The sequence below is a fragment of the Perna viridis genome, chromosome 15 (assembly GCF_037379345.1).
Source record: "Perna viridis isolate PV_CMFRI_1.1 ecotype Kerala chromosome 15, ASM3737934v1, whole genome shotgun sequence".
NCBI lineage: Eukaryota > Metazoa > Mollusca > Bivalvia > Mytilida > Mytilidae > Perna > Perna viridis.
This window is the reverse complement of record NC_142459.1, coordinates 17,347,307-17,373,088: the sequence shown is the minus strand read 5'-3', so window position 1 is coordinate 17,373,088 and position 25,782 is coordinate 17,347,307. Positions and strand designations below refer to the sequence as shown.

At 34.2% G+C, this 25,782-nt stretch overlaps 2 protein-coding genes across 2 annotated transcripts; both read left to right on the top strand.

The window, feature by feature from the left end:
- Positions 1-1,585: 1,585 nt before the first annotated feature.
- On the top strand, positions 1,586-12,744 carry LOC148597213 (uncharacterized protein 5-like). The gene is made up of 3 exons (XM_088563804.1): positions 1,586-1,847; positions 4,825-5,019; positions 10,968-12,744. Exons 1-3 carry the CDS (start codon positions 1,607-1,609, stop codon positions 11,186-11,188), a joined length of 657 nt encoding a protein of 218 aa, XP_088419930.1. The 5' UTR covers positions 1,586-1,606; the 3' UTR covers positions 11,189-12,744.
- A 2,880-nt stretch (positions 12,745-15,624) lies between these two features.
- On the top strand, positions 15,625-24,834 carry LOC148597212 (MICOS complex subunit MIC13-like). Its single transcript, XM_088563879.1, has 4 exons — positions 15,625-15,707; positions 22,022-22,166; positions 22,675-22,732; positions 24,623-24,834. Exons 1-4 carry the CDS (start codon positions 15,688-15,690, stop codon positions 24,721-24,723), a joined length of 324 nt encoding a protein of 107 aa, XP_088420005.1. The 5' UTR covers positions 15,625-15,687; the 3' UTR covers positions 24,724-24,834.
- The last annotated feature ends 948 nt before the right edge of the window (positions 24,835-25,782 follow it).

The following is a 25,782-nucleotide window of genomic DNA, read 5'->3' as shown; positions in this document are numbered from 1 at the left end:
CGTGGTTTCTTTTTGAACAATCTCTTAATCAATAGTTAGTCTTTGATTAATGAAGTGCATATACATGTAGCAGCAGGTGAAATCACTTGAAATGATTAAAGGGAATTCGTACTCAAGACCTGGGCAGCATTCGTAGCGATGCGTGATCACTGAATCGATAACAAGAAACGGTCAAATACAGATGAAAAATACAGCGTATTCCCTAACTCATGTATAAACGGATTTGTAGAGAGATATTACAAATTTGTTTTATTAAACGCATTACCCGAAAATTTCCTAGCAAAAAAATACCGTTACTTACATCTTCATTTACATTTAAACCCTTTCACATACACGAATCTTTGTTAACGACCTTAACGAAAAATCAATTTGTAGTCATGTGGCAGGCATTCGTTTTCAGGTCGCTTGCGTCGATGATCATGTCTAAATAACTAGTCAACATTTCAATTCTTGAAAGAAGATTTTTTTTTTTTTTTTTTTTTTGACATGACAAAATATTTTACACGAATATTTACTATTCGTTAATTTTCCGTTAAACAGACAAAATCGTAGCGATTCGGACTGAACTCGTATGCATTAGTGAATTGCTCGTATTTAACTACAATGAGATCGTGAGTTATTTTCGGAAAGGCATCGCATTCAATTTAGTAAAGCGTGTGGTAATTATTCAAACTCGTAGCCAATCGTTAATAACTCACAAACCACTTGTTCAAATGGCTTATTTGTGTTTATTTATCGAATCTTGTAAATTTTGAAGATTCGTTAGGAATCGTTAGATAAATTTGTTTATGTTAAGGTGGTACATGTATAAGCCTGCTTTAATTCGAATCTGAAATAGCTCAATCCTTAGAATTTACATCAATCATATCCGTAAGTTATACAGTGAAAACATGTCTATATCTAACCCTGAATAATCCAAAAACCTGTCTAAAGCCATAAATGAATTATATATGACGAATATGAAAACAAATATCTACAAGACAATTTTTTAAAATTCCATCATATCAATCCAATGCATATGGAACCTTGGTTAACCAAACACCTATGTAAGCCAAACTAAGTGCAAAAGGGTATGCAAGTCTCGTCATCTGACCTAGTAATATCACTAGAATGGGTCCTAGTCTACCATTCAAAAGCATAGAGATTTGTCATTTAGAGAGCGTTGAGTTCAGTGTTCAGGGCAAAAATCTTTCTGTGTAAAAAATACCGATAAAAATGACAAATAACTATTTCTACATGATAAACATAGTAAGAAAAAAACATAAATTAGAAGATTTTGCATTGTTATACAGCGTTTCGAGTACCCGAAAGTAACAATAAAATACAGATCTGTCTTCGGTTTTCAATACGTTCTACATCAGACATTCCGGTAAAGAAAATGAAACTAGAATGAGACTAACATATCCTGTAGGGATCGGGTTTAGACCGGATTTACTATATTTTAACAGTGTTCATCATGGAATACCAATCTTCTGTTCCTTGCCAGCAAAGAAAACATGTAGCATATGCGTCATTTGACATACATTGCTTCTGTAATGTTAAAGTGTTTATAAATAAAAACTATCTTTACGCAGAAGTACACAGCCTGATTAACTCAAAGTACATAATGGCGTCAAGTTTCAACGACAAAATTATTCCTTTGGCTGATTTTTGCTTGTATCCTTCCGGTGAGCAATACGTGGCGGTAGAAATAAAGGCTTTGCAGAACGCCCACTTAAATCTCGTGACTGATGATGGACTAACATCCTATTACTATCAAGTAGTAATTGGTGGAACCAACAACACGCGGGCATTCATCCGGAAACGTTCACCGACTGATATGGGACACAAAACCCAAGTGATGCTGCGTAGGTAGTTTGATATAAAGTTACACTTTCAAATACAGTTTATGTGTGTACAATTTGCATAGATCAGTCTACATTATAAAATAATTCGTTTATGTACCTTATGTATGAATGTAGTTAAACATTTTTAAAATTCTTCACGTGAGACAATAAAATCCGTACTTTCAACATGCAGTGGTTTCACGAACAGTGAAGAGAATGTAACCCCCCCCTCCCCCCACCCAAAAAGGCGACACATTTGTATTGTAAATTATGTTTTATGGATCTGTATTTTGAAATGTATATATTGAGTCCAATCTTTCTTAGGAGATAATTCACGTCGTCAATCCCGAAGTTTCTATTCTATTTTAGTGTCATTTACAGAGTTATCTCCCTTAATTTTAACTTCTACAGTACATTCTATATAATGTTAATCGCATACGACCAGCCATATGTTAATTTCTGTTTTCTACAAAATTTCTACACAAAATATCAAAATTAAAAATATGAAGGCATTCAAACCATGGACCACATTTTGCATGATTTTTATTTGGAGCGCTACTTAACACAATATGGTATGAATTCTGATTTTAAAGAATTGTGTTTATTATAACCTAAGCAGTTATCCGTACTACAAAACTTTACACCCTTCATTGTATTAATTAACGACATGATAAATTGTCCTCCTCTGTGATACAAGTACCAATGAAGAATATAGGGTTTGTAAGTCTCGTCTTGTGACTCCGTGGTTTCACAAAAATGGGTCCTAGTCCACCATTCAAATGCATAGAAATTTGTCATTTTCAGAGCGTTGGATTCAGCATATATAATTAAATGCAAAACATATTTTCGTGAAACAATACCAACAAAAATGACAAATATATATTTCCACATGATAAAAATGTTAAGAAAAAGTGTAAAATAGAATATTTTGCATTGTAATACAGCATTTCGAGATCCCGGAAGTAAACAATAAAATGCAGGCTGGTTTTCGAATTTTAAAACGTTCCACACCAGAAATTACGGTAAGGAAAATGAAACTAGAACGAAACTTCCAGACCCTATTATAATATTACGATTTATTCAAAGATCAAGAAATACAGAAAACGCATCTTATGTGCATCAAACAAAGGAAAAGGCAACGTTACTCGGAAAAAATGTTTAATATCGGCAAACAATACCGAAGCGCAAGGAATGGGATAATTCAAATATTTCGCCAAAATTCAAAAATATGGTCAGAACGTGAAAAAAAAAGAAGCAAGGACGGTCTACATAGTTACACAATGTACACATGCAAATGTGCCACGCATGAGAATCAGATGGTTTGCATCAAATGATTACCATATGAATCGAGCACCATATGATAATCATATGTTTCAGTTAACATATGATAATCACATGTTTTTCATATGTATAAGCCCATAACACATGTATCATATGAGAATTATATGATAATCGTATGACTACCACATGTTAAATATCATATGATTGTCATAAGATTACCACATGATTATCATATGAATCGATCACCATATGATTATCACATGTGCCACATTTGGCTGTGTATCGAACCGAATAGATAAAATAATAAAAAAATTGAAGATAAGAAAACAAAACGTCACCCAAAAACCGACCCACAAAAAAAAATATAAATAAACAGAAGTGACATCAATGTAAGTATGTTTTGCTATGCTAGTGGCTTAGCTCAATAAAAAAACGTATATATTTGCTCAAAAATTCATTGAGGTTCTTTCCCACAAACACACAATGATTACACAATAATGCTCAATGACAGCAATTAAATACTGTATAACTAAAAAAAAAAACAACAATAAATATTAAGGAAAAGACAATACACATCAACATAAGCATTATGAAAAAAACAGACTGGGGAATTGAATAACAGTGGGGTTTGGCAAAAAAGGGTGAGGTGATGAGAGGAAATAATTGTATACAATGTACATGGTATTATTCAAGCTTGTTTATGTTGGTTTGATGAAGAGATAAACGCAAGTAAATGTATTTGTGTCTTCATCATATGTAAGACTTTGATCACTAGCCCCCCCAAAAAATCCATCGTTACTCCTAAACCACCCAACTATACAAGCAGGGAAATTCTATGCTCATTATACAAATAACATTCCAAACATAAAAAAGTGACTGCAATCTTCGAACAAATGGCTACAATTTGAAGAATATTTATACGACTATCTACGATATTTATAAATCGCCATTAAGGGGAACCGCACGTGTTTCTGAGCCTGGTATGAGTAATATTAAGTTTCATTTCACCCAGATTGAAATAATCAGGGTGTTTTCATGTCGTCTTTCAATGGTTCTATTGAAAATATTTAAATATTCCTGTCTACTGGCATTTCTTCCGTGGCTATCGTCATATTGGAATTGAGTATGATCTGATAATAGTCGAGCAACGATAATGTAGCTCCCCAACACGTACGTGTCACAAAAAGGTCCCTTTAAACGTCCTGTCAAGTTTGTTTTTTTTTTTGCAGACTAGTCAGAGCGCATGTGTGACATATATTGCCTTGAGGTTTTTCTTACGGAAGTGTATATTTGGCATGTCTGCAGCAGTGGAGAAAAAACGGTCTAATAATTCACATGTGAAAAGTTTTATGGTGAAAAACATACCTCACACTTTTTTGTATTATTACTTGCTCACTTGACCAGGAATATCAAACTTACTTTGATCTGAAAAGAAAAAAAAACCCTTCTTATCTAAACTGTGGGGTAGTTGATAAACATGCTTCTGCGATGTAGATCTTATGGATAAAGAAAACGAATTTTCTTCGCGGATGTATACATACATGTTTATATTCGACTAGATAGTATGTTTTTGAATACATGAATACATTTTGTTTTCGTATGGAGAACTAATCTGATAAATGCATATGCCTACAAAATGTCACCATTTCATTGTAATTAAGATGCGAACATGTTTGAGAGATAAATACAATGTAAGTCTCCTTTGTTCTATTATCAGCCTCTGCCTTGAGTAGCACTGTGTACAGGCCTTTTTGGATTTCCTGGAAAGAAGGTCAGGTGAAAGTTGGAAAGGGACTAATACCGGATGTGAATCAGTTCTTGTCCTGGAGTGACACGAACCCGTTGAATATCACCGAGTTGTCTTTTCAAGGTTATAAAGACGATGTTCATTTGATAGCATATTTTCCACGAGGTACGTACATGTATATGTGGGAGTGTATTTTTTTTTTTTTTTTGTTTTTGCTAAGAATACAATGAAACGGTAAAAAAAACAAAATACAAAATAGTTGTAAATTATAATGCGCGAATTGTTACTTAAGGATGTTTATATGTAATCTGACTGTCCGTTCCTACATGTATGTAGAAACCGGTTGTTGCTTACGTGTCTAAATAGAATCTAACTGTCCGTTCCTACATGTATCTGAGAACCGGGTGTTGCTTACGTGTCTAAATAGAATCTAACTGTCCGTTCCTACATGTATCTGAAAACCGGGTGTTGCTTAAGTGTCTAAATAGAATCTAACTGTCCGTTCCTACATGTATGTGGAAACCGGTTGTTGCTTAAGTGTCTAAATAGAATCTAACTGTCCGTTCCTACATGTATGTGGAAACCGGTTGTTGCTTACGTGTCTAAATAGAATCTAACTGTCCGTTCCTACATGTATCTGAAAACCGGGTGTTGCTTAAGTGTCTAAATATAATCTAACTGTCCGTTCCTACATGTATGTGGAAACCGGTTGTTGCTTACGTGTCTAAATAGAATCTAACTGTCCGTTCCTACATGTATCTGAAAACCGGGTGTTGCTTAAGTGTCTAAATAGAATCTAACTGTCCGTTCCTACATGTATGTGGAAACCGGTTGTTGCTTACGTGTCTATATATAATCTAACTGTCCGTTCCTACATGTATGTGGAAACCGGGTGTTGCTTAAGTGTCTAAATAGAATCTAACTGTCCGTTCCTACATGTATGTGGAAACCGGTTGTTGCTTACGTGTCTAAATAGAATCTAACTGTCCGTTCCTACATTTATCTGGAAACTGGGTGTTGCTTAAGGATGTCTATATATAATCTAACTGTCCGTTCCTACATGTATGTGGAAACCGGGTGTTGCTTAAGTATGTCTATATAGAATCGGATTGTCCGTTCTTACATGTACATGTATGTAGAAACATTACAATAGGAAGAAGTGAAAATCTACGTCGAACCCCTTGACATGTAGGGATAATTATATTCCTTAATACAAAATCTTAAGAATGCATGAGCGCTTGTCTTAAATCTACAGTGGTCTTTTTTTTTTGTATTATTACATACGAATACATGTATACATTACACGCGAAATTAACCAAAACTCCGTTTTCTATGGGTTAACAGACCGTAACTCACAATATCACCTGTGATCGATAATCAAATTTCGCTATTTATGGGTTAGCAATCCGCTTACTCATATATAACCTCGCTAATCCATAGATAACGCACGCGAACCTAAAGATAACGCACGCGAACCCATAGATAACGGAAAAATAATTATCAATATCGTTTTCTGTTGATAATTATTTTAGTTAACTCATTTAAAACACTGTTGTATATGAAATAATTTACGAAATTAGCGTTTAATCTATGGATAAGCAAGTCATATATGATGCCAAATGAAGTTACATGTAATTCATAGATAACGCAATTAATTCATTGATAACACTTTGACCTATTAAATGACGTGTTACGGACATTTTGGATAAGAATGGGTGTGTGCAACCAGTTTAATGTTCGATGTGCGTGTCCGTTTCCAATGGTGTACATAATTTTTTAACACAATATCGATCTTAACATATAACCATTTCAATGATGCATTCATATAAGGCAAGCCTGTAGTAAAAACAAATTGTACACAAGGATTATTGGCCTACTTTAAAAAATCTTGTTCGTTAGTATCAACATTTTTTCAAGATATATAAGGGAGTGTAACCCCCTCCTTGAGTCCAGTGTACGGCATAGATTTAGGACCAAGTTCAGCGTACAATTCACAACTCTGCATCTGGGTCCAATTAAGAAACTTTTCGCATCCGGTAAAAAACTGGCTTAATCTTGCATACGAAAAGAGGGTGGGGGTTGTATCTTCATTTAGCTAATTATAAGAGCAATATATGGACTTGTTGGTTGCCCCCAAAAATCATAAAGTCCGAAGAATTACTGAGGTCCACTTAATTTTTAGAGGACCATCTGGTCCATATATGTTGTCATTTCTCCTGATGTATCACAAACTAATGTAGATTACTATTGATCATCTGCGAGGAAAAGACATTTATTATGATGTCAAAGCGGTCCATATAATTTCCTACCAATCCCTTTAATGTTATAAGGCACAGTCCATATAATTTCCTACCGATCCCTTTAATGTTATAAGGCACGGTCCATATAATTTCCTACCAATCACTTTAATGTTATAAGGCACGGTACATGTATCTAAGAAAGTAAACAAATTATCTTAAATATTATAAAAAAAATTAAATATGGCTTCTTGTCCACTTCATATTTCTGAATTACTATTTTATAATGTTTCATTTTTAGTCTCATGTTTTATTTATTACATTTGTGATGAGTGATATTTATTGATAATACAGGTTTTTGCAAAACTAAGTTTTGTACATTAGATTTCCTGCATATGTATATTTCTTTGCCTACTATTAATCCAAGTTGGTGCCCGGCTCCCACCAATGCTCCAACAGATAGTTTGATTATATATAATCACTAGAACAGCACCTCCTTAGTCCAACTTCCCCCTATCTTTACATGTCTGCTTTTCCTGTGACCAGTATTTGACTGACCTTTGATATTTGTAAATCCACTTCTGTCCTTCTATAGAATATTAATGACAAAAATATAGCACACAAGATTTATTTACCACCAGTAAAAGACACATTCAAATTCTTCTTTTAAAACTTGTAGTTACATTTGATACATGTACATGTATATTTTGTATACCGTACATATACATGCTGTACATGTTATATGACTATTCATGAACTAACAGTAAAATTGCTCCTTCTTACCTTAATTTATCATCAACTTGGATATCGTTTTCAAAACAACGAAACAACAATTTTGTTCATTTTCCCAGATACATTATCATTCCAGAGTTATTTGATCATGTGTTGAAATTGCCATTCACAGTCAGTGTACACTAGTCCCAATTTGGTCTATCCTCAAATCACAATGACTTCATGCATTCGAATTTCAACTGCAGACTGGTATAGCCTAAAAAAAAGTAATAACATAATAAAAATCATTTTCATTATATATATATATATATATATATATATATATATATATATATATATAGAAAGGTCTGAAAAATTCCCAACGATGTTAGAACTGTCAAATTTGCGATGCAAATTTGTGGTCGTACCCTCCGCGGTACTCGAACTCGTACCGCTGTGACATCTATGGCAACACCGCCTGCTTAAAGTCCAGCGCCCTAGACCACTAGGCCAGCTAGGCTATATAAAAATATACCTTTCGCTGGCCGGGTCATCCCTCCTCGTAGGATTAATCTAAGGCTGTAACTTAGTACACGATGTATGGTAGCACGGGACAGTTCATTTAGATGTTATTATGTGGGATAGAGGATCAAATTAATGATGCATGTCACAACAAATCAATATTATAAAAACGTCGCAGAATGTGACGACTCTATTCACTACACTGCTCCATCGGATCAGATTGATACAGGGAAGATATGTAAACGTATAGAAAGGTCTGAAAAATTCCAAACGATGTTAGAACTGTCAAATCTGCGATGCAAGTTTTTGGTCGTTCCCTCAGCGGGACTCGAACTCGTTCCGCTGTAACATCAATGGCAACATCGCCTGCAAAAGTCCAGCGCCCTAGTCCACTCGGCCAGCTAGGCTATATATGTATATTGCATGGAGCATATTTCCCAAATTCATGACTCTTACATACTATAGACATATACAATAGGTTCAATATTTGTGGGTATGACTACTTGTATCACATCAAAACAGTTGTGTATATGTACATCCATACTACTTGGAGAAGCTGAGTCCAGTAGTGATACAAATGTATATGCAACTATTCAGACACAATACATGTAAATGTAGTACTTATACCAGAGTATGTAATAATTTTATCTAAAATTTAAAATCAAAATTTATGAATACATTTGGCTAGTGTTTATTATTGCACACTAAATGTATGTAGTAACTTACTACAAAAATGTATGAAAATTGTTTACATGTGTGTGTAATTTGCCTCCATACTGTCAGCACAAAAGGTAAACATGGATTTTCAGTAAATTTTGTGAAGAATTTCTACAATCATCGTACCATTAGCATGATGATTTTTTTCAATGCCTTATTTTCAAAGCTTCGTAATGATATACAACTTAAAGATGCCATTTGTCCTGGGAATTCACAGTGATACTTTGAAAATTACTTTATGAACATGTAAAGTAACGGAAACGTTAGAAGTGGTTAGTGAGACCAGACTTAAAGAGCTCGTTCAATATGATCCACTACCGGTATATATGGTTATACTAACAAAATTTGAACAAAATCCGTTTAGAAGTTTCCGAGGAGTTGCATCCACTGAGTGTTTCTATAGTGAAGGATGTACAAGCTAAACAAAGTTCCATAACTCCTGTAAAATTTATAGGAAAATGACGGTGCAATATTATCATAAACATATAATGATCAACAATGTTACAAAATCTGAACACAATCCAACGAACAGTTTCCGATGAGTTTAATCCAGTGTGACAGACGGACAGACTGGTGGACTCCCCAGTATTTCTTCGTCTCTTTCCACATTGTGGCATGTGACAAAACAATATTTTTCATCAGAACATTATGCAACTGACAGTGTTTCATACTCTTAATTACCTAAAGCAGAAAGTGTCTCAATCCATGAACTACATATATTCATGTATCCAAAATTGCCATTTGAGATAAAAAAAAAAAAAAAACAACAAAAACAAAACAAAACAAAACAAAACAAAAAACAAAAAACAAAAAAAACACTATGGTCAAAATTATTATCTATTATTTTCTCTACACTTTAATTTAGAGGAAGTAGGTGGTACATGTTGTATTTTTACCAAAACTTCTTGAAATTCTTAGATTTTGATACCTGTAAAAAGGGAAAGATGTAAAAAAAGTACTAACTTCATTAATGATGCTGACCATTGTAGTTGTGTGATTCTTCTGCTTTATGTCACTAAATCATCTCCCTGAACTTATTATATACTTCACAGTCTTCATCCTGAAAGTTAAAAAAAAAGATTTGAAATGAACAGTTCCTTCCTGCGTAAAATACTTGGGCTTGCGTTTGATTGAGAATTATAACAAAAATAAATGCCTTCATTTGTCATGATCAGAACCGCACTAGACAGGATTCATATAAACTGACTATTAAATCTAAATAGATTTACACATATGCAGATACTGTACATCATTCAATTTGAAATTAATTCATGTCCATATAGAACAAAAACAATGACACATATAACATTGAAATGTATGATATTAAATGTCAGTCCCTGTAAGAATCAGGCAATAGGTGAAACATGGTATGAAAAAAAAACATCATTATGAAAGTGTAATTCGACTATTTGCACAATCAGAATCAGAATCAGAAATAATTATCAATAGCAAACGGTATTGATAATTAATTTTCCGTTATCTATGGATTAGCGGGCGTTATCTGTGGGTTAGCGGATTGCTAACCCATAGATAGCGGAATTAAATTACCGATCACAGGTAATATACTGGGTTACGGTCTGTTAACCCATCGATAACGGTCTGTTAACCCATTATCCTATAGATAACGGGGTTTTTGGTTAACTTTGCGTGCCGTATGTATATGCCTTTAATATGATTGGGGAAACGTTTAGTTTTTTTTGTGTATAAAAATGCATTATGCCAGTTGTCGACTGATTCGTGTACATGTACTAGCATGCACCATTTCTAATTTAAATTATAATTATTTTTCCTGAAAGAACTTTCGCTTTTTGTTAAAAGTAAGAATTTGTACATAACGGTACATGTATATAAAAGTTTTTCGTTCCTCACAGAATTTTCAGTTTATATTTTTCAATTTATTCAAACATGTTTTTTTTTCCATTACAGGAAATTCAACAACATTTTATTACAATCAAAGTACAAGAGCTACTACATACCATCTAAGCTTGACGACCGGAAGCGTCGTGGAATGCGTAATCGAATGTTTCAACCATGATCTGTGCATCGGCATGAACTATGAACTGGAAACCAGAATCTGTGAACTGACACAGTCTCCAAAGTCACTGCTCGTGACAGACTCTACAATTGACTACTATTCTCTTTGTTAGACTTTCTGTCATTACTGATAATTTATAACAATTGTTCAGCGACACTTTTTCAACCAATTAGAATTGAATGCGTTAAACTTGCTTCGATTAAAGCAAGTTTTTAGCTTTTACAGGTTTAAGAAGACGTGGCGGATCCATGGATTTCTGGCCGTTAAAACTCCACCCCCCCTTTTTTTTTTGGTGAACAATTGCGTTCATGTGAAAGATGAGCACATTTTATCCTGTTAATACACTACCTTGTTCAATATTTTTGGATACCCTCCTGGTAATACACGAATGGCTTGATTCTAAAAGGTTAAACTGTAGTCAGGATTATTATTTCTTTTCCATTTTTTGCATATTTATCACGAAGCCGATGCCGGTCAGTTATTACATCTGACGTGGATCCGGATGTATATTATGTTTCGTGATATTGTTTCTTGAGAATATCCTCATCGTCATTAAGCTGGTTTTCGACGCTTCTACATTATCGCTGTAAAAACCTCATTACCATATAATTTCAACAAGTTACACGTGCATGTAGTTTCATTTTTTATAATAACTATGTCAATATATCGCATGCTGATTAATTGATATGACACATGTGTATGCAGATTTCATTTAATCACAAATGGTATATTCATGATGCAATGTACGAGGGAGGTTTGGCGCACTATGAAACTTAGATTTAGCCCACCATTTCGTTCGAAATTTTGTTGTTACCCTTATTTGCTAAAAAAGGGATTGAGTCTAACCCCGAAAGTGTGTCTCACCTGTAGCCATGATTTGACGTTGAACAAACATAACGATTTCTGAAACAAAATGAGAACCCTGTATCCCAGCCGCTAATCCTATTTGTCCTACATTCTCGTCCAAAAATATACCTCCTATACCTTGAAGGCTCATACAGTTTGTAAAGTTTGAGCATATACAACAATTGAGAAAACGATGATAAGTGTATACATGTATCAATTAACTTAATTTTGGAAAATGTGGAAATCAGAATGAGGTGGCAAATACAGAATAAAATAAAGATTGTCGGTTGTTCCTTTCCTCGTTTGTCTACCACGGACTTGACTTTTTATGAGCAACTCGGCGGGTGTTTCTAGAAAAGCAGAGGACGCTTACCCTACAGGTGCACCTGGTCCATGCTCCCAGTTTTTAGTGGAGTCCGAGTTGCTCATTTACTTTCGTTACTTTGTATGTATTATTTTAGTTACTTTATGGTCTTTGTTGTGTATGTCTGTTTTCCATGTCTGGTCTTTGTCCCTGGATTACATTCTTTTGATTACCGCTATAACCTTGGTTCTCTTGATTACTCTTTCAAAGCTCTTTACCTAGTAATAATCTAGTATAGGATAACAAAGTCGGATTTTCAAACGGTTCAAAAACCACAATTCGGTCCTCAAATCATTTTAATCAAGTCCTCTATCAGAACTATTCGACCTATGCCGCGAAAGGTAATCGGAACTCCGCTACACTTGTCTTTTTTGCAAAGAGAAATGTTGTGAAGTTCCGATTGACGAGAATGCGGGTTCGTTTAATTTAGGCCTTTAAAACGCACCAGCGGCTTATTATTAAATTATCAAATGTCATTTTTTTTCTTTTTGTTTCAGTCAAATATATGTTTTAAAAATCTGATGGTATAGATTCATCAATAAAATGAAACAGGAAAATCATGATTATCTATATAATAGTGAAAAAAATGTAAGGTCCCACAATCCATCAATGATGCACTTTTATTTCAGGTCAGAATCTAAAATTATTATTTTTTTTATTATTATTTTCTCGAGCACGACGAAAAATATATATATATATGTGTCTCCATGTACAAGTATAATCGTGACAAATTATCAGATAAACAATTACACGTAAGATCACAATCAACATCATAAATAATTGATTAGTAAATGAATAATTACGAATTTATTTTAATATTGGCTCTATTAACGATAGGTCATCGACAAATAATTAATTTGACGTGCATGTATTTGCCATGCAGTCTTGGACCCGTTACTAAGCTTGTATTTGAAATGTCCCTGTGTATGTCGTAAGCGTCGTAAGCGGGTTTTTAACCATACATACAAACAGTTTTCATATGCATGAAAGCAGACTCATTGGTATATAACTCACTGGAAAGGACTTTTTTCTTATTTTGGTATAACAAGTTTGTTGGCCGTGTTTTAAATGCAAATGCCTGTTCCACAATCATGATATTGCATTTCCTTCGCTTCATCTGAGATTTATGTTCGTATATTGAGAACCAACCGGTAAAAATCTTAATACTTTGTATTTTGGGTTGGGTCTTGGAGAAAACCAGATCGCCAACACATCATTCCAGTCACAATGCCAACTTTCCGACTGACGTACTCCCAAACAATTAGAGTGGCTAAACGCTAGGAGTAGCTACGCTAGAACGTCAACGCAGCAGCCAAGTCGCTAGTGGGGCATACTCTTCAGTCGGGTATTTTGCAGGTTGGCCTCCGCCACCGACATCTGTTGGTTTGTCACTGTCTACAAACAAAATTCCTGTATACATTGCAGAGAACAATATAAATAAGTACCCGAATAGCTCATCTGCTACTAAATAAACATATAAAACGCGCCCTTTTGTCTCATGTATATTTTGTATGCATATAGGCACGGGTCTATATGCAAAATCAAATGAACTATAAATGTAGTTATTTGGAAAATTTCATGATATTTGATTTTTAACACAATTTCACGAGATCTACTGAGAAAAAAATTAAAAGTGCAAGGTTTTCAAGAGAAAAAAATAATATTTTGGATAAAATGTAATAAAAACATTTTGGAATCTTTCAGAAAATGACATCAAAAATACAAGTTTTATAACTTTCTAAAGATAGGTAAGTAACAGGTAAGTTACAAACATAGTCAAAAAATTGAAGCGTAATTAAGGGGACCAAGACTCTACCGGAAATCAAACGAATGTATTCCAATGATAAAAATCTAGATTAGACAGGCGAAATAGACAAAGACATCAAAGATCACGGACGATCTAGATCCTCCGGTAATGTAAGCGTCTTCTGTTTCTTTGTAAACACCCACCGATTTGCCCATGAAATGCTACATGTACCTCCGAGGTAGACGAAAGGGGAAAGGAAAGTATGATAATGTGAACAAATCGGTCCTCCTGGTACAGATAGATACATATTTACGGTCCACAGGTTAATGATGACGACCATAAACTTTCTGTGGTGTTGATTTAAATCTTGCTTCACCACAACCCTTTTCATGAAGCCTTATTGTAAGACGTTTTAAGTCTAGCATGATACAAAAAGTCTGCCTAGTTGCTGCAAGCTTTAGCATGTGATGATCATGGAAAAAATCCATACTTTGCTGAAAGGGACAAAGACCAGGCATGGAAAACAGACATACACAACAAAGAACATAAAGTAACTAAAATCATACATACAAAGTAACAAAAGCAAATTAGCAACTCGGACTATGCCCAATTAGCGACTGGGCTGCTGTGTTGACGTTCTGGCCTAGCTTCTCCCAGCGTTTAGCCACTCTAATTGTTTGGGAGTACGTCAGTTGACGATACGAAATGAGAAGTCAGCGCGTTGTCATATCGTTTGGTCACGAATTTTCCTTTTCCATCTATCTCTGTGTGTAGGTCAAGGCATATAGCTGACATTATAGTGTCTGTAGTGTCCTTTATATCTCAAATAGTGGTTCCTAATTGGTCACTTTACAGTTTACAGTGTGTGTACTTTGGATGTTGATGTACGTTATCATTTCATCTTCTTTTAGTTTAAATCACTGTGATTAGTAGTCATTAATTGTTAAATTTTATTTATTTATTTTTTGTTTATTTATTATTTTGTTTTCAATTCAAGAATATATAGATCTTCATACATTATTGTGCCCTGTGCAGGTCCGGGTGTCAAAAGAATAGACCTGCAGCAGCGCTAAGCTTGTCGTATAAGGCGACTAAATATGGCTCAGAAACCTAGCCGGGGGCTAGACGCTCTGCCCACAGAGCAACTGGGATGTGTGCCCCAGGTGGTGGAATGGGGTACCCCTGGCGTGTTACATGCTGGGGTTGTCAGGCTATAATACGGAAAACCTGACCGCAAACCATAGTGGTGCACCGTGTTGGGAAAGATGCCACGTTCCTCGCACGTTAAAGAACCCTGCTGTGGTATTCGATAGGAGTAGGAACCTTTGCGCTCCGCCACAGGAGGCTAAATTGCCCGAACTTACCCATCCCCCTTTTTCCAGTGGCAATCAAAATTTGTCGACCCTTTTATCCTTGTGACCCATCCTTTTTTTATTCATTTCATGTTCATTTTATCATCCATTTCATGTTCATTGTCTGAATATAGCTGAAATATTGCTGCTCGGACGTTAAACCCCAACAAATAAACAAACAATATACATTATTGTAGCTTGGATCGAATCCCCAGTGGGGCGATTTGACACACTTTTTCGTTTCTTCCGTTTCAAGCACCACAAACAGGAAACTGGTCTAAGGGAACTAACTGTTGTAAATAATGGCATTGACGATTTTCAAGTACGTATAATTTGATGGATTGTAGGCACTAGGGACGTGAAATATAAGTCAACCATTAAAGTAAAACTTATCTCCCATTCGACTCTTCGTGATCTCTATGATTTCAAGGACTGGATTGATCACACATTTTTGTATTGCATCATTATATTGACCTTGTCAGACAAAATCATGTCGACATTTAAGAAAACGAAACGAAGTGTGTTTTATCATACTTTTATTCAATCATTAAAAGGTTTAGGGTTTATCACTATACTCGGCGTCACATAAATAACATACTGTCAAAATTTGAATAAAATATTTTCTACGACTTTATTGAGACCTACCGTCGTTTAAATTGTCTTAAATGACTTGCTCATTTGTTTAGCCAAACGGCTACAACTGTGACATTAAGTATCTAACACACTAAAAAGATACAGTTTCGACAAATAGGTTGGAGACTAGTCTGAGAATGAGTTAGCTTTGTTTTTAGTGTAGTCCTGCAACCCTCCTCTCTTTTTATTTGGATATTGATATATCAGGTTGGGGTCCGAATGATGTGCCCTACAAAAAGTTGGAGATTTAGCGGTACCGCGAAGTATCACTCTTCAACCGCTTGTAACGACTTTCAATTTCAAATTGTGCATGTCACACCTACCTAGTTCGATTCCGGAATCATTTTCCTGTATTCTGATACCAAATTTGCTGCAAAAATTACATTTATTATTGAAGTTTTGATAATTTTCCACGAGTGACCCTGTTTTGTTGACATTTTGAACCGTAATAGAGAGTAGGCAGAGCTTGTTATTTTGGGAACAGAAGGGTAGCGGAATTTTGAAATATTCTGTTAGATTCCGGTTTTAAAAATCGTTTCTGCTCCATTCCAAAGGTAACAAGCTCCGCCTACTCTATTACGGTTCAAAATGTCAACAAAACAGGGTCTCTTGTGGAAAATTATCGAAACTTCAATAATAAATGTAATATTTCTAGCAAATTTGGTATCAGCATACAGGAAAATGATTCCGGAATCGAACTAAGTAAGGCACATCAATCTGACCCCAACCCGACAAATCAATATCGAAATCAAAAAGAGGAGGTTTGCAGGGTCAGAGGAAATTCAGACTATTTTTTAGTGGAGTCCGTGTAATCCCTTTCTGGATTCCGCGCAGGAGATACTTTTTTGTTTTGACCACCACCGATAGAGTCTGAGTTGCTTATTTGCTTTTGTTACTTTGTATGTATGATTTTAGTTACTTTATTTTCTCTGTTGTGTATTTCTGTTTTCCATGTCTGGTCTTTGTCCTTGGATTATGAGGATTTCCTCGTCTTTCATTAAATACAAATTGGTGGCTTGGGCTGACATTTTCATCCCAGTTGGGTTTTTGTCTTTTTGACATATACACTCCTTAAGACCTTTAGGTTTCCAGCACGCAGGATACCCAAACGCACGATAAAGAACACTTCTAGCATGCCTTTAAACAAACACTCCTATCTTGTGTTTAAATGCACAATAAACGATTGCTCATATCGTGTGTTAACGAATGACGAAAAATAATATTGACATATAATGAAGACAGAAAAAAATAGCAAATAAAACTAATAAAATTACATCAATTACTAATAGCGAACAGAATTAACAGTTAAATCAAGGAAATAATCAAAGTATAAAAATGAACGCTTCTACTGTGCGTTTAAACGAATGCTTCAATTGTACATTCAAACAAACACTCCTATCGTGCATATAAACGTACACTCACAGCATGTGTTTAGATCGGTTCTATTGTGCGTTTATCGTGCATTTAAACGAACACAAAATGATGTGTAAACGCACGATAAACAATGCACGAATAGGAAACCTAAATGTCTGAGGGAGTGTACACCACACCTATCCTTGTTATATTGAAAGAATTGGAAATTTGAAAGAACTCTTTAAGTGTTTAAATACAGAAGCTATACATGTTGTATATATTACAAAAAATGTTACCAGCATTATAAGGATTCATTGGAAAACAATTTTTTTACAAATACATGTATACAGTGCAATGAGTGAAATATTTCATGCATAATAATTATCATCCTAAGTTAAGACTGTCGTGACTGAAAAAAAATTGTTTAAAAAATTGTCACCATATTAGAGGGGTTCATTCACTAACACTACTTTCAGGCTTATTGTTTTGTTGAAAATTCAATTTACTGGTACTTTCTGAAATTCCCTATAATATTTGCATATTCAAAAGCTTAAATAATATCTGAATCCTATTATTCATGCTGTTGTGTCATAATATGAGACACAGTATGATAAAAATAATGCTTCTATACAGTTTTCAATGATTGCAAAAAAATAAGAGGATTAGTGTTAATTTTTTTTAGTTCAAAAAATACAGAGTGCAAGCTTTTAACAACAAAATATTTTGTCAAAAATCGTAATGTTGCCTAAGGCTCTTTTTGTATATATACACCAGTTCTGTGCCCCAGGTGGTGGGATGGGGTATGCCTGTCATGTTACACTCCATTAGACGTTTAGGTTTCCCGCATGCACGATATCTAAAGGGATGTTAAACACTTACCAAATGCATGTCAAACGAACACTTCTATCGTGCGATTTAAATGAACGCCCCTATCGTGTGTTTAAATGAACGATAAACGAACGCTTACAGGGTGCATTTAAATTTATGATAGACGAAAAATGAAAAATAATAATATTAACAAATAATGATGAAAAAGAAAATAGAAAATTGGATTAATTAAAATATATGAATTAATGATAACACATAATATAAAGATAACAGCTGAATCAAGGAAATAATCAAAGTAAAAAAATTAATTAACGCTTCCAGGGTGCATTTAAATGAACGCTCTTTGCATGTGTTTAAACGAACACTTCTATCATGCATTTAAACGAATGCAAAATGATGCGTAAATGCATGATAAACCATGTACGAATGCTAAAATGGGAACCAAAACGCCTCAAGGAGTGTACTTGCTGGGGATGTCAGGCCATTATGTGGAAAACTTGACCTCAAACTATAGTGGTGCAATGTGTTGGGAAAGATGCCACATTCCTTGCACTTTAAAAACCCTTCTGTGGTATTCTATCAGAGTAGGACCCATTGGTCTCAACCACAGCAGGCTAAATTGCCTAACCTTACCCACCTCTCCCTATTTCTAGTGGCGACCAAATTTTGTCAACCCATTGTCCTTGTGTCCCATCACATTTTTCATTTCATCGTCATTTCTTGATCATTTTGTCACCCATTTCATGTTCATGGCCTTAATATAGGATGAAACATTGCTGCTCGGGTGTTAAACACCATCAATCAATTAATAAAAGGTTTAGACATAAAAAATGTCTCGCTAGAAATGTAATATCATCACAGATTGGCATTATTTAAAAAAAAAAAAAATTGCTTGATTTTTATCTTTGATTTAAATGTAACAGTTTTGATCTGAAAATGAGATGAAACTTATTTTTAATGAAAGCCCATATTCCAACTAGTGAATAGTGCAATTTTCAAATTCATTTGAAAGTTATTCTTGGGTGCTGATTTTGATACTATTTGAGCATATCCTTTGAAATTATATTTGGAAGCTAAAATTTAACAAAAAATCAAGAAAGGAAATCTTTAGTATATTTATTTTCATATATTGTAACAGATTTAAGATTATAATTGCAGTAAGATAAACTGTTTGAATTTTAAATATAGAAACTTTCTAGTCGAGATTTTTTTTTAGTCTTTATTTGTAACTCATATCTATACATGCTATACAATGTTCATCCAGTAATTGAGAATTTAGAGCCAGGTTGTGGAAAAGGTCATAAAAGGTGGTCATAAAACACAGTCAGTGATTACACAGAATGGATAATAGGTGTTATTACTTATTAAGTAGTAGTCTATATAAGAATCATGTAAAATCTAAAAAAGGTGATTCACCCCAAAAAAGGGTACATATTTTTATTTTTGTAATTAAGTTGTTTTATGGGTCTATATTATTATTCATTCAAATCTGTCTGCTCTGAGGAGATAATCAACACTGAAATCCAATAGATTCTAATATTGTCACGTTTGGGCAAAAACTGTAGAAATGATGGCTGATGTACTCAGGCATTTTGCGTTAGACTTGGGGAAATTTACTTTTCATTTTTTTATAAAATTTGCCACAAGAAAATACTTTCTCCAGGTATTTGAGAACAATACATAATAAAAGAAGAGCATGGCAGTGTAAACAAAAGCCAGCCATTTCATTTCAAGTGTTTTAGTGAGTACTCCGTCAGATGGAATAAATATTGTTTTTTGGGCTTTATATGGTCCTTGAATAGATAAATCAGTTCACGTATATTGAAAAAAGATTTATTATTATTTAACCTTTATTCATCGTTGTATTTTTAAAGAAAGCCATATGCATTTGGTCAAGGTTGAGTTACACATATCTTTGATCATAGTCAGTTTTGATTGGCTCACTATAAATATTTTCATTTGATTGACACTTCTTATCAGCAATGTCAAAGTTAGACTGACTTTAGTGGAAATTAATTGGTTTGTAATCTAAGTCAATAATTCATTAAATACTCTGGCCCTGCAATAAATAACTGTAGTCCAGGAATGGTTTAAAGTTAATCATGGCTGATGACAATTTAACCATGAAGGAGCATATTTTAACCATGGTGGGCCATCAGGATAAAAAAGCTCATTGAGAACCCTGATTGATATACACCTTTATAATAGGTAAAATCTAGAGGTTTCTCCAGCAATTTAAACTCAATGGCAGACGGGCAAAATAAGGGAAAACACCTAATGTTGCAAATAGCAGGCTGCAGCTGCGACCAAACAGGTCATCATAGCAAATGCAGAATAAGCATAGGAAGGGGTCAGAAAGTTTTGTGATAGATTTGTTTTGTCGTAAAAAAAAGCCAGAATACAATACTTTAATGGTATACCTAGATACAAATATATAGTTCTTTGAAGAGATTCCTCATACTTTGTAAGAAATAATTCCAAATCATCTGCCAAATATACAGGAGAAGATGTTTACAAAATGCTGGAATTTTTAATCGACAACAATTTTTATTTATCCAGTGTGATGGAGGTGTTTTTCAACAAACGCTCGGCATTCCAATGGGAACAAATGGTGCTCCTCTACTTGCTGACCTATTCCTTCACTCTTATGAAGCTGACTTTATGGCTGATCTGATCCAAAAGAAAGAATATTGTTTAGCTAGATCCTTTAATCTCAGTTTCTGCTATGTAGGTGATGTATTATCTTTAAACAATCCTAATTTTGGGGATTTGATACATTGCATCTACCCCAAAGAACTTAAGGTAAAGGATACTAAAGACACTGTGAAGTCAGCCTCATATCTTGACCTACACTTAGAAATCAGTGGTAAAGGAAAACTATTGACCAAACTTTACGACAAACCTGATGACTTTTCATTCAAATTGTCAATTTTCCTTTCATCTGTGGCAACATTCCTTCAGCACCTGCGTATGGAGTGTTCATATCACAACTCATACGTTATGCCAGAGCTTGCCAAGACTATGCAGACTTTTTGTATCATGCTAGAACTCTTAACAAATAGGCTTCTGGAGCAAGGTTATGTTGCTACAAGATTGAAGTCATCACTACAAAAGTTTTATGGTCGTCATCATGAACTCATGAATTGTTGCAATGTATCCATCTGCAGCATTAAAACTGATTTGTTCAAAGTGTCATAGTTTTTCTTTTCTCTTTCGTCTACCCCGGACTTGACTTTTTATGAGCAACTCGGCGGGCGTTTCTAGAAAAGCAGAGGACACTTACCATACCGGTGCACCAGGTCCATGCTCCCAGTTTTTAGTGGAGTCTGAGTTGCTTATTTGCTTTTGTTACTTTGTATGTATGATTTTAGTTACTTTATGTTCTTTGTTGTGTATGTCTGTTTTCCATGTCTGGTCTTTGTCCCTGGATTACATTCTTTTGATTACCGCTATAAACTTGGTTCCCTTGTTTACTCTGTAATGAATTTGAAGGCCCATTTTATTGTTTTCTTTGGTGCTAAGGACTACATATATTTCATGGCTAACCCCAATGGATATTTCAAAGAATTAGTTGTCTTAAATTAACTCAGACACTAGTTTCAATTTACATATACATTTTAATAAAAATGTAGCTCCTACATATAAGATGGATATGTATGACATTCACTGTTCTTATAAAGAAACTACAATAATTAGATATTATACATGTATGTTGTACAAATGTATTACACAAATTAGGGAAATAATTTTTTGTGATTAAATAGTCTGGTGATTACAGATAAGGTAACTAGAATAAAAAAAATAATTTTTTTTCCATTTTAGGGGACTGACAAAGCTAGCCATTGGTGGTGGTGCAGTGTATATCACCATTGACCAGGGAGTATGGAAAAATTCTGAACAGGCCTCGAAAGCTGCAGATAAAGTGAAGACCAATGTCCTGGCATCCACAAATGAATACACCCAACAGGTAATTTTGTTCTATTAGGTTATTACAATACAAATGAAAATATTGTACAAGTCCTTACTGTACTTAAAACCATATTGGTTATGCCATGCTGGGATTTGGTGAGTCTAATATTGATTTTCTGTTTTATGCATTAAACTATATTATTACCTATTTATTATTTTGCTTGTAACCCAGGGTTCACCACAGGCTACTTAAGGGTTAGGCTGCCCCACCATTGAATTTTGAGCTCCACCCTTAATTTGAGAAAATTGATTACAAAACCATATTCATTACAAAAACATGTTAATTTTTCTTTTGATGCAGAATTTGAATCCCTAAATGTATGAAAAACTTTAATTATACATTCTAACCTCTATGAATATGGAACATTAGTTGGATTTGCCCGCCCTTGAATATTTATCTGTAGTGATCCATGGCTACCACATAGTGATATACTGCTATCATATAAAGCTACCAATGAAAATATCAGTAGTCATTATATGTATATATATATATATTTTACTTTCAGTTTATAAGTTCCACCAAGAAAGGTGTCAATGAAAGTCTCCCTATGTATTGGAACACAGGTAATGGCCAAAAGCTGACATACAGTATTTCATCTCAGTGAGGTTGTTGTCTCTTTGAAATATTCACCAGATCCATTCTTGTTTTTTTTTCTTTTCAAATGTTCATGTTATTATACACCTGCTCATAAGAGTAAGGCTATTCATACAATACATGTACACCTGGAAAACATGAAATTTATTTTATCCTGCAACTTTTTTATATTTAAGATTATTTTAAGATGTACCCAGGGAAAAAAAATATTTTAAACCATCTCTTGGACATGGACACTTGGCTTATCTGCTACATGTGTTCTATAAATTGTTGAGTGGGGGTAATTCGTATCACAACATAGCATGCATCATCTTGTTTTGATCATGTTACAGATCTGAAGCTATAAAATCATATTCAGCCTAGAAATGAGTGTTCCAATAATTAAGTAGTAGTCCTTGTAAGAATTATGCAATTCTGTAAAATGTGATACACCTTAAAAAGACTGCATTTTTGTATATAACAGATTGACAAAAACGTTATGGTGACCTACCAGAAATAAAAAAATTATAGATTAATGGATCTCATTTCTGCTGTTTGTTACACTCCTTGAAATGTTCACGTTTCCCATTTTAGCATTCGTGCATTGTTTATCGTGCATTTTCACAAGGTTTTGCGTTCACTTAAACGCCCAATAAAGGCACAGTAGTAGCTTTCATTTAAATGCATGATAGGAGCATTCGTTTAAAGACATGATAGACGAGTTTGTTTAAACGCACGCTAGGACAATACGTTTAAATGCATGATAAGAGCGTTTGTTTAAACGCAAGATAGAAACGTACATTGTTGTACTTTGATTATTTCCTAGATTCAACTGTAACCTATATATTTTTTGCTATTATTAATTTATATATTTTCATGCATTCAATTTTCTTTTTTTTCTATCTTCATTATTTGTAAATGTTATTATTTTTCATCATTTGTCTATCATGCGTTTAAACACACAATATGAGCATTTGTTTATTGTGCGTTTAAATACACGCCAAGACCATTTGTTTATTGTGCTTTAAAACGCATGATAGGAGCGTTCGTTTAAACACACGATAGAAGTGTTTATTTATCGTGCGTTTGATGAGCGTTTAGTGTACCTTTTGGTATCGTGCGTGCAGAAAATAAACGTCTCAAAGAGTGTATGTACACATGCACAAATATAGTACTTGCATTAATATAGTACATGTATTTAACCATTTTATGCATTCAACATGTTTAACCTAATATTTCAATAAATTCACTGAGTTGTGAACTCGTGTTACCTGCATTATCCCAAAATAAATAATAATGATATGTGTGTTTACTGTGCCCCAACCAACCTTTTTTTTCTTTCCCTTACCCTTAACATTTTTCTTGAGAAAAATCTCAATTTCCAAAGAAAGATTGTCTTTGATCCCTAACCATTATTGTACAAAATGTTGATCTCCAGTGGCTTTAAAGAAAAAAAAATGATAAATTGACCTACAGATCCTGATGGTGACAGTAAACACACATTTCGGGCTTCTGGTCTGTTTATTGTCAAAATGAGCCAATATTCGCAAAAAAGGTTTGTTTTCATCTGAAGGAAACGTGAAGTACTAGTTATTATAATGGTATAATGAAATTTTAAAAACAAATCAGTCATTTGTATCCTTAAAAAACTTTTGTGTGCTCCCAAATTCAAATGTCTTGGGTACATGATGCCTCAGATGCATAAACTTGCGGTCATGCTGTCAGTTGGCGAGAATCATTCACAGGAGCTGAAAGGTAAACAGGTATGGGTGGGGTCCTTTTCAAGTCTGTCAATATTTAAGTTGGTAAAACTTAAATGTGATGTATAAGAATACATACATATGTCATACAAGTATACAAGTTTTTTTTTTTAATTTCAGGTGTGCAGAAAACTTTTGGTACCTTGTCAGAAACACCAGAGTATGGGAAGAAAGCTCTTCTATCAACAAAAAACCTGATCTCTAAGCAGTTGAAGTCTTAAAACCAAAAATACAGACTGTGATTGAAGGAGGATTGTGTCAAAATATTTAGTGTGTTTTCCTTTTCTTATATCAAGAAGGATATCTTTTGTTACATAAAATTTTGTTTTAAACACTTGTTTTATTTTGTATAGTGGTTGATTATGCCTCTTTCCCAGTTTAGAAATGTATATGGTGTATAGTGGCAAACATTTAGGCACAGATCAAGGTCTTGTAAGGAAAAGGTGGTGATGGGGGTCTGAGATTTGTATTGAGAGACCAAAAATTAACAGCAGTGAGAGTTATACTTGTCTAGGTTAATCATTGCATTTTCATCTTTCATTTTCAAATTTTTTGTTAGGATTGTAATGACGATTTTTCTGATAAGGCCAGTTGAACATGACCAACTTTCATGGTTCATTTTTTATTTGGTACTAAAATTTAACATGTTTGAAAAACTTGTTTTGTGCGCATCTTATATTTTCTGGCATGCTTCGCATACATGTTTATAGTTTTGATATTCATGATTTTCGTCTCACCGGTGATGAATTTAGGACAAGAGAAGGCAACACTTTTATGGCGTTGACGTCCACATTAAGATTTTAATGTTAGTTTTCTGATTAGATTTGTTCAAAATTATTAATTAACCACTTGTGCCGACTGATTACATGTATACCTGGTATACAGTTGCATTAGTGTCATCTTATCACAAGTCTGTTGTAATGTCATGCATATGCGCCTGCAGTGATGATTATTTTTACTTTTAATTTAAAATTTCACGTTAAATTAAGGTTAGTTAAACATAAATCCCGTAAACTAAACTAGATCAATTGTTTTTTTTTTTATATGATGTTGAAATCAGCATCATTTCTTCTATGTTCCACCATACATATTTGATGCATATGAGTAGTAATGGCCGTACACATAGACCACTTTAATGATCTGGGATTTTTCTATTGTAAAATGTGCACTCAAGCGGAACATCTATGAGGGGCAATTTCAACATAAAGATAGTGACCGAAGACGATAGCGAGGTCTATATCTCTTAAGTGTTCCATAAAATATGATTTTGCAAGCACCAA